The 10,715-nt window shown below is 33.4% G+C and overlaps 1 protein-coding gene across 1 annotated transcript; it reads left to right on the forward strand.

The window, feature by feature from the left end:
• The first annotated feature begins 583 nt into the window (after positions 1 to 583).
• Positions 584 to 3,013, forward strand: LOC110032784 (F-box/LRR-repeat MAX2 homolog A). The gene has a single exon (XM_020736540.1). The coding sequence runs from the start codon at positions 764 to 766 to the stop codon at positions 2,834 to 2,836; it is 2,073 nt and encodes a 690-aa protein (XP_020592199.1). The 5' UTR covers positions 584 to 763; the 3' UTR covers positions 2,837 to 3,013.
• Positions 3,014 to 10,715: the final 7,702 nt, after the last annotated feature.

Here is a 10,715-nt window from a genome sequence, read left to right on the forward strand (position 1 = left end):
ATAAGACGATTAAAAATAATTTGTCGATAAGCGAGGTGTGGTGGCTATTACAAATTTTATTTTTTATTTTTTGGAAAAACCGGACCGTAGCCAGAAAACTGTCATCGCACCTAGATAGGTGCGGTGCGAAAACGTTGTTTTTAGCATTTTGAAAAAGCATAAGATGTCAAAACGCAATTTACCCAAATATATCAGGTGTATTTTGAAAACGCCTCCCCATCCACACCAAATAACCTGCCCCAAACGGACCTAAATGTGATTTATAAGATTTAATAACCCTCATTACAATTAAATCTTACTTGCAACCACGTATTCCCTAAATGTGAAATTTAGTAAGAAAAACTTTAGGGTTATGCTTTTATGTGTAATTGTAATTTTCTTTTATCACTGACAAAAATTAATTATGAAATTTTCGATATAAATTACATTGAAATATATATAAAACTATTAAATTTATTTTAATTGAAACTAAATAAATATACTTAATATTAATTTTAAATAAATCAAATGCTTATCTTCACTTCAATCGAAGATTATCCCAATAACTTTTCTCCCCTCAAAAAATCTTTAATTGTCAAATATGCCGGAAATATTTAACTACTTAGCCCTCGGCGGAAGCCAACGGGGAGAGAGATTGCAGAGGAGTGGATGACAATCACGTGGTCTCTCGTGTCCGACAAAATCCAATAGGTCCCCAATCGACCCCTCCTGCTCCTCTACCTCTGAACCGAGCTGTTGCTGTTCCTGGAGAAGAAGCTCGCCCATGGCGGATGGCGGCACTGCATCTACCGACCGTTCAACGCACATCCACGACCTCCCCGACGCCGTCCTTTCTCACACCTTCTCCCTCGTTCGGGACGTCCGCACGCGCAACTCCATCTCCCTCACCTGCAGCAAGTGGCGCTCACTCGAACGTCTTACACGCACATCCCTGTCTCTTCGAGGCAACATCCGTGATCTCTTCCTCCTCCCCAACTGCTTCCCTTCCATCTCTCATCTCGACCTCTCCCTCCTCTCTCCATGGGGTCATCATCCCGCTGACTTCCATCTTCTCACCTACCGACTCCTTCAAGCTTTCCCCTCAGTCGTTTCGCTCACCGTCTACGCTCGCTCCGCGGCCATGGCTCTCAATTGGCCGAATCTCCGGCACGTTTCACTTGTGCGGTGGCATCCGCGGCCTAATCAGCAGCCGGGCGACGATCTCAGTCCTCTTCTTTCTTCGTGCCCTAATCTTACATCTTTAGATCTATCACGGTTCTATTGCTGGCCGGAAGATGTCCCCGCCGCGTTGTCTTCTCACCCTTTGGCTGCTGAGTCGTTGACCCATCTCGATCTCCTCTGCTCTGCAGCGTCCGAGGGTTACCGATCATCTGAGCTGGTTGCGATTGCGGTTCTTTGCACTAATCTCCGCCGGTTGCTTGTTCCCTGTGTTTTCAATCCTAGGTTTTTCGATTTCGTCGGTGACGAAGGGATTCTTGCAGTGGCCGCTGCTTGCCCGAAGCTATCCTTGCTTCATCTTGCTGATCCTTTCACCCTTTCACCCTCCCGCGATTTTTCTGATTCCACCACCACCCCACGCGGCGAGTCACGTATCACCCGCGCCGGGCTCATCGGGCTGTTTTCAGCACTACCGCTTCTTGAAGATCTAACCCTTGATCTTTGCCATGATGTGGTAGATTCCGGGTCGGCATTGGAAATTCTGAGCCACCGATGCCCTCGCATCCGATCCTTGAAGCTTGGGCGATTCCAGGGAGTATGTATAGCAGCTGGGCTTCATCTCGACGGCGTAGCAGTCTGTGGGGGGTTGCGGAATTTATGCATCAAGAACTCAGATGATCTTTCTGATTCTAGCCTCGCCACCATTGCTCGGGGCTGCCGTCAGCTCTCCAGATTTGAAATCCATGGCTGCGCCATGGTTTCCGAAACAGGGATCAAGAAATTAGCCGCAACGCTTCGCTCCACACTCAAAGACGTGATGATCTCCAACTGCAAGAACCTTGATTCAGCTTCATCGCTTCGTGCCCTGGGGCCAATTCGAGACCGCATCGAGCGGCTTCACATCGACTGTGTCTGGGAGAAACCGGGGACTTTGCAGCCAGAGGTCGCAACAGATGATCCTGATTGTGATGACGACGAATTCCAGCTCGATGGCGAAGGCTTGTCGAGCAAAAAATGCAGGTATTCTGACCAGAACGACAACTGCAGCAATGGTGACGGTGAATTCTGGTGCAAGACATTCAATCGCCTTCGATCTCTTTCGCTGTGGCTACCTGCAGGAGAGGTGCTGAGCCCATTACCAGAATCGGGGCTGGAGAACTGCCCTGAATTGGAGGAGATAAGCATCAAGGTGGAGGGTGATTGCAGAACTTGCACACGCCCTACCCAGCCTGTTTTTGGACTGAGCTCACTGACTTTATACCCTCAGCTATCAAAGATGAAGCTTGATTGTGGGGAAGCCATTGGCTACGTTTTGACGGCTCCCACAGGACATATGGATCTCAGCTTGTGGGAGAGATTCTATCTCCATGGAATTGGTGATCTGAACCTGTGTGAGCTGGACTACTGGCCACCTCAAGACAAGGAGGTGAATCGGAGAAGCTTATCACTTCCAGCAACTGGATTGATACGAGGATGTTTATCATTGAGGAAGCTCTTCATCCATGGGACTGCGAATGAACATTTCATGAGTTTTTTTTTGGAGATGCCGAATCTGAGGGATGTACAGCTTAGGGAGGATTATTACCCGGCGCCGGATAATGACATGAGCACAGAGATGAGAGTGGATTCGTGCAGTAGGTTTGAGGATGCGTTGAACAGGAGGATTATACCTGATTAGAGGAATTGCAGAGTTCTGGGGATTGAGAAGGTGTAGATTATTTTGAATTTAATGAAAGCAAAACCTGCCTTTTTTTCCCTTTTTTTTTACTTCGAAGCAGTAGTAGAGCCAAGTTTACCAGGCCTTTTTTCATAGTGGGACTAATGATTTATTCTAGCATTTGCTAGTTAAAAAAAATCATTTTTAGAATATCAATTATAGTCATTGTGTAATACATCATGCACATACAAAAATTCTCTAAATAGGATGAAGATTTACACACAAATTACAAATTCTTGTTCCAAAGTATACCAGACTGGAATGCAACAAATTTTTCTTTATTTTGGAGTGAAGGGTGACATCCAATATTTTCATTAAAAAATGTAAAAGATTATAGAATAGATTTAAGATGGCTCATAAATAGAGCAAAAACAAACAAAACATGACATGTAGCATGTAAGACATACAGAAGAAAAAGAAACCTAAGAAAAATATCAACAGAACGACCAGGAACAACGAAAAGAGAGACTGAGCATTGCATGTATTATTCGCGAACTGTAACAACCTCGTAAATAGATCATACTATCAGATTACTAGGATAGTAAACATACCCCAAAAGAAGCTTGTAAATGATTATGTTTGAAAAGAGCCCACTTTAATGTCAATGCAGTGTTCTAAATGTGGAGTGAAGCACACAGCAGTTATGTTCAAATAATGCTTGAATTGAAGCACATGTATCCAGCAGATAGACAATCAGATCCATCCAAGCTCAGAAAAATGTTGGGAGAGTAAAATAGAGGCAGAAAGGCAGGAAGGTAAATAAGGAGAGCATAGGATTAGCAACATGTCAATGATAAGGATTCATCTAGAAGTATGCTTAAAGGCAAGATCAAGAAATCCATTCCAAAGACCAAGTGTAAATTTTCAAAATTCCCGGCAAAACCAAAAACTTAGGCCAAATATGGTAAGTAAGCAACCGGTTGAGCCCATTCTAACGCAAGCTGAAGAATGAATTCAGGAAGATTCATTAGAATATATTTAGAGCCATCGTAGGCAAGTGTCTACCATGGTCATCAAGTGCTCATCATGATTTTAAAATAGCTTGTCTTACTATAGTAAGAACTCATTAAGCGTCCTACTAGACCAGCTAATTCAGCTTCAAACCCGAGAACACATGAAATTCATTCAAACTATATAGCTACTTACACAATCAGTCTTGGAGTCCCTATCACTTGTTCAAAGGAGAAAATTTTATGTTCCAAATAATATATATATATATATTCAAAAGTAACGGCGATGCCCGACTCGACCCGTCTAGATTAGGTTTTATGTTGTATTAAAAATAATGCTGTAGAAATTTGAAAACAAATACATAAATATTTCTCAATCTTTAGAGTTTAGGTTTGAAACATTTTTCATTTTCTAAAATGAAGCAAAAGAAAAATAAAAACTCTGAAGAGGAAGAAATCATGAGGATGGAGAACAAATAAATTGATAACTTGATCGGTTTGGTGGTCATCTCTGTTTCTCCCTATAGTGATGATATTATAGACGTGAACTCATGGATAGATTTTAAACACAGTTTTGTTATTATATTTAATTTGAAAGACTATAGTGACGATATTATAGGCATGAACTCATTGATAGATTTTAAACACAGTTTTGTTATGATATTTAATTTGTAAGATTGTGCATTAAGAAATTTTTATGAATTTTGCATTGAGGATTTTTTTTTTTTTGAAGTGGTTCACTGCTTGTAATATTTAGCATTTCATAAAGTAAGATTGAAGTGGTTCACTGCTTGTAATAATTTAGCATTTCATAAAGTAAGATCATTTTGTTCTGGTTGTAATACATTTCTTTGGTTTTTACTGACAAAATGCTTCAATAAAATCATTTTCTTACACACCCAATTAGTCAGATCAACTGACGTCTGCTTTGGAAAGTTTGGACATTAAATTTAGAGTATTTTAGTGCATGGAGTATATAACATTTTTTTTATTATAACAATGTTGTATTTGTTGCACTACTACATTTTTTTAGTTTGTGCTCAAGAAACATGGAAGTCTGTGCTCTTACAAAACTAATTTATTAGAGTGGGAAGCTTGGAATTTCAATTTGTAATATTTTACTGCATGTCACATAACATATTTCCTAGATTACGACTATGTTGTATAGGTTATACTATGATAATTCTTTGGTTTTATATGATTGTACACTATTAGTTTACTCATTGGTTATTTAGTAAAGTCTATTGGCAATGTTTTTTAATTATTCGTTGTAAACTTTCAATTTTGTGTTTTTACTCAAAAAATGTAAGAGCAAGTCTATGTTTTTATGCAACCAATTTGTTAAAGCTGATGAAAAGTCTGCTTTAGGAAGCTTGTATTTCAATTTGGAATGTTTTATTGCCTATAATATTTCCTAGAGCACAATTATGCTGAATTAGTTACACTACTGTACTTCTTGAGTTTGACATGGTGCACACCATTCGTTTTCTCACTGATTATTTAACATAGTCTATTGAATACTTTTCAAATTTCTCTATACACAAGAATTGTTGAACTTGAATTTAATTGTCATATAAATATTTTATTTGGAAGTTTTCTACAGTTATTATCCAGCATTTCATGTACTACATCCCCATTGAATTAGTTGTACCCTTACATCAAGTTTGTTAAAAGGGCAACAAACTCATGAATGTGTAGTTCCTGGTGTGACAACTTGCAAGCATTGATACACTTCATAAAAAGTTAAAACCAATTACAAAAGAAATCTTTTGTACAGTTGTTCATATTAAAAAGGTCTCCTATGTGCAGTTTAACACTTCTACATTTTTTTATGGACTTAGCGTTCGAAAGGATCATGTCATTTACTAGCCAAATATAAGGACTATAAAATTAATAAGTTCTGTGTGCTCAAAGGCTGATTTTAAGAAATGACCCAATCTAAATACCACAGTGAAGGAGTAGAAATCATATGTTAGGATTGTTTGTCATGGAATGATTAGCTTTGTTATTGATTATTTAGATAACTGAATTATTAATAAATTTATAGAAAATAACAACCATTCATTAGTTATGCCAGTAATAAACATCTGTTAAAATCACATGGGAGTATCATTGAAGATAATACAGGTGTACTATATTTAATGATGCAAGGAGGAATTAAAGTGACCGATGCATTCATGTTCTAGATGCTAACGATGAATTGCATTAATAGTAATTCATTTTATTTTTAGCAAAAGGCACCCATCAATGGGGTTGCACCAAGATGATGATGGACATTTTAGAGCAAATGAATGTTAAAAGAAAGAAATACAGTTGCATAACATTGTTGCACAAAAGAAGTCAACTACTGTAATCCAACATGCTTGTGCAAAATGAAAGCTTGCATTTTTTATTTTTATTGGTTTTAGATCAAGCGATCTTGAGAAATTTCTTCTGTACAACCAAGTTGTACTCTAGTATTTTTAAACTTATGCTCGAAAAATATATGAATATAATCAATACAACATTATTGGACAGAAAGGAAATACTGCATAATTCATTGAGTAAAATAATTGGAATAAAAAATGAAAGCTCACAATTTTATTTATATTGGTTATAAATCAGTTGACCTTAAAAATTTACTTCTATACAATCATGTTGTATTAGTTGTACTCATATAGTTTTTTTCTTTTGCTCGAGAAATATATGAGTACAACTAGTACAATATTGTTGTATAAAATAGAAAGACTGTGTAAATCACCGAGTAAAGCAATAAAAAAAAAGATGAAAGCTTGTTGTTTTCATTTTTAATGCTTTTAGATGAGGTGATCTTGAAAATTTTCTTTTGTACAACCATGTTGCATTGGTTGTGCTCATTTAATTTTATATTTACGCTTGAGAAACAAATGAGTACAACAAATAACACTATTATATATAAGGGAAAGACAATATAATTTACTAGCAAAGTAATTAAAAAAAATTAAAACTCCTCAATTGAAATCTTGCAATTTTAATTTTTAACGACTTTAGATCATGTGTTCTTGAGAATTTTCTTCTATACAATCATGTCACATTTGATGTACTTTAGTATTTTTTGACTTGAGCTTGAGAAATATAAGAGTACAACCATGACAATTTTATTGTATAGAAGAGAAATACTGCATAATTCATCAAGCAAAATAATCAAAACTAAGAACTAATAGCTTGTAGTTTTAATTTTTAATGGTTTTAGATCAAGCGATCTTAAGCTTTTTTTATGTACAATCATGTTGTATTGGATGTACTGATATATTTTTGTACTTTTGCTTAAGAAATACATGAGTAGAACCCATGCAACATTGTTGTACGAAAGAGAGAGGTTCCCTAATTCACCGAGTAAAATAATCATAATAACAAATAAAAACTTCCTAAATGAAAGCTTACACTTTCAATTTTTATTAGTTTTATGCATTATCATATTGTATTGGTAGTACTTTTATTTTTTGACTTGTGCTTGAGAAGTATAGGTGTAGAATCAATGCAACATTATTGTATAGTAGGATAAGGCTCCATAATATTGTATGGGTTATAATCCTAAATTTCTTGAGAAAAAAGACAAAAAAATTTAAAATTAAGTAAAAAAAAAAATGAAAGCTTCATTATGTACAACAATATTTTATTGATGTACTCTAGTATTCAAGCACAAGTAAAAAAAATACTTGAGTACAACTAAATCAACTTGTTGTCTATAAGAAAATTTTCAAGATCATCTAAATTAAATCTTTAAAAATTAATTATGTAATATTTCGTTTAGGAAGCTTTCATTTTTTATTTTGATTGTTTAACTTGATGAACTGTACGTTAAGATTGTGATGTCAGTAGTGTGTATGTTTGCTTTTATGTTTATACCCACTGTTTAGAAGTCTATTGAATCTCTACATGTTAAATTAAAATAAAATATAGAAAATTTGATAAAAAAAATTAATTTTACTCCTTTCTTTAGTTTTATACTTGTATAATTAAGGTTTAAAATTGCTGTTAGCATATTATTTTTAAATTTTCATTCCTTCTTATTGAATCTATTGAATCTCTACATAATTATTGAATCTCAAGTTTATACCCACTCCTTAGAAGTCTATTGAATCTCTACAAGATAAATTGAAATGAAAATATAGAAACTTTGATCAAAAACTAATTTTACTCTTATTTTTAGTTTTATACTTGTATCATTAGGGTTTAAAATTCCTGTTAGCATGTTATTTTTAAATTTTCATTCCTTCTTATATATATCTGATGCTAAACTATTTAATCTATTAAAAATTTAAGTTTGGGGGGATGAAAAATATTTAACAAAAAATGGAATTTTATTTTTTCTCATTTTTTTTTAATACTTAAATTTCTTTTATTAAAATGATTTTCAAAACTATTATTATATTTATAAGTAAAAGTTTTATATCAAGACTTTACTTTAGGAAAGGAGAAGTGGAATTCAAAATCATTAAAGGTCTATCCAGATATAGTAATCCTTGTCTGAAAAAGAAAAAGAAAAAGAAAAATAAAAGAAAAAGAAAAGATAAGATAAAAAAAAGAAATGTAAGGGAGGAGAAGCTTGAGGAGTAGTGCCTAATCAAAAATTGGTTCTACATTTGATCTTTTTAAAGTATAAGACTTGATAAATTCTTAAGCTTATAAATATAATATAGTAAGTAAAATTATTTTTAATAAAAATTTTTAAGTAGAGAAAATTAAAGAACTAAAATCTAAATTTAGAGAACTTACAAAATTTCTAAATTAGATTGGAACTCATATTTTCATAGTTCTTAATATTAAAAATTTTTAAAATTTAAGTTGGTCTCATTTACTAATTATTTTTTCAAAGTTGGACTACTATATTTCTAAATCTAAATTTTAGTAACTCCTAAAGAAACTCATATACATATCATACATATTTTAGTTTTTTAAAGATTGAAGTGTCACTTGAGGACAGGTAATAATTACTCTTAGAGAATAATTAATATTGGAAAGGTCATATAATAATGACTACTCTTTTGTAGTTATGTTTTTAAAATAATAAAAGATATGTATAAAAATTAAAAAATAATATCGAGACTATATCCATAGTTACAATGATGAAAGTGATATACTTTACAACATGAGTTTATACTTATCATCTGACAACTCCAAAAAAAGTACCACCATAGATTTTATTTCTCAATGTCACTGACTTTGACCATCACATGATATAAGGTCTTGAATGTTGCATCATAGGGAATAAAAAAATTATCTGCTAAAAAAACCATACCTGCATTAAATGCGAAAAGACATTAAGCAGTATATAGTCAAACATATGTCAAAAATATGATATCTTAAAATTTCTTTGCCATAAAAATTTTGACAAATCAACTCAAGTAGCTGAAACATTTTTGCAACTTTGAATCTTAATTTGAATGTCAAAATAATCTGCTAGAAATCTTCAGATAGTCTCTGCTTAGTTATATTAATAAACTCATGTACATTTTTCACATAAGAAAAGAAGATCCCTAAGTACTTTGTTGTAAATGTATAAGAAAAATAAGTTTGTAAGCAAGAATTTAATAAATATTTAATAAATTTAGTACTATTCATATTAAGCTAAGGGCTTTTAATTCTTTTATATTATGTAGATGTGAATCTAGAAAGAGGATCCCTATTCCGTGTTACTTGAGTTCCACTATTCGACATCCCAACCATTAGAGCTACTTCACTAGTAGTGAACATCAGCTCATGTTTACCAAAATAAAAGGTATTGTCTCAAAGGGCTCGATGCTTCTCCTCACTTAAAGGATGTTCCTTGGTCCTTGCTCGAAAGGATTGTTTGGTAGGTTTTATACACTATCTTGAGGTAGCCTTGGTTAAACATCTGATTTCATGGGTTCATATTGATATGACTCTTGACTTTTGATGTGCCATGTTTGACTACACATGTCATTTGGGGGCTATAATGTTTCTTTGAATTTTGTGCTATTATATTTTGGGTGTACAATATGTAAACACAAGAATTCAGCGGCAAGTAGTAAATTCCCCAAAATATTTGTTGCGATATATGGATAAAAAAAGTTTTATGAGATGAGTTTTAAAAATTTTTGAATTTATTTTAAATATGAGTGAAGTATAAATTTTTATGGCATAAATGTTAAGCAAATGTAATTGTTTTAAAATTTTTTTAAATCAAAATTATATGAGAAAATGAGATTTGTTTATTGGCTCTCTTTGTTTTAAATAAATAAATAAATAAAAAACTATTATTTTTCTTAGATTAGTCATACAATTCAAATATTTTTAGCTGATCACATGCCATAAATATTACAAGTGTTTAATAAAAAATTAAAATGTGCATGTCATTCTTTTGCAAAATTTGCGGTTCTTGAAACTATGGTATTTAAAGTATATAATGAAGTACAATTATTGTTGGCCATTCAGTTAAATTATTTGGCTTAGCTGGAATCATTTCCAAGTTCAATTAACAATTGACCAACCATAAGGAAATTGTGCAAAAGATGGACCTATTTTCAGGCTTTTTTATCTCCCAACATTTATGAAATTTCAAGTATTTAGCTTATATTTTCTAACTTTGTGCTTAGTTATGATTTTTTTTTGGAGCTCTAGTATGGAACTTCACATGTATTTGATGAACTATGATGAAATGTTGAAAAATATTTGTTAATATTCTACTTCTCTTCTCATCTTTCAGTTGATAAAAGTTGTATTTGTGGATAGCCCCATTGTGCCATTTCTTCGTTCCTCTCATTCGAGATATATCACATGATTTTTTTATCCTACATTTGAATTGTTAATTTTCCACTTTAATGCCTTGCAAATGTAAGGACTCTTCCACAAGCCTCACAAATATTAAACTTCAACTTCCGCTTATTTAGTTTTCCAAGGAAGGAGAA

This window comes from Phalaenopsis equestris, unplaced genomic scaffold (genome assembly GCF_001263595.1).
Source record: "Phalaenopsis equestris unplaced genomic scaffold, ASM126359v1 Scaffold001027, whole genome shotgun sequence".
Classification (NCBI taxonomy): domain Eukaryota; kingdom Viridiplantae; phylum Streptophyta; class Magnoliopsida; order Asparagales; family Orchidaceae; genus Phalaenopsis; species Phalaenopsis equestris.

Bases quoted from the DNA above. Each gene is read 5' to 3' on its own strand.
- LOC110032784 (XM_020736540.1), top strand. From the start codon at position 764: ATGGCGGATGGCGGCACTGCATCTACCGACCGTTCAACGCACATCCAC.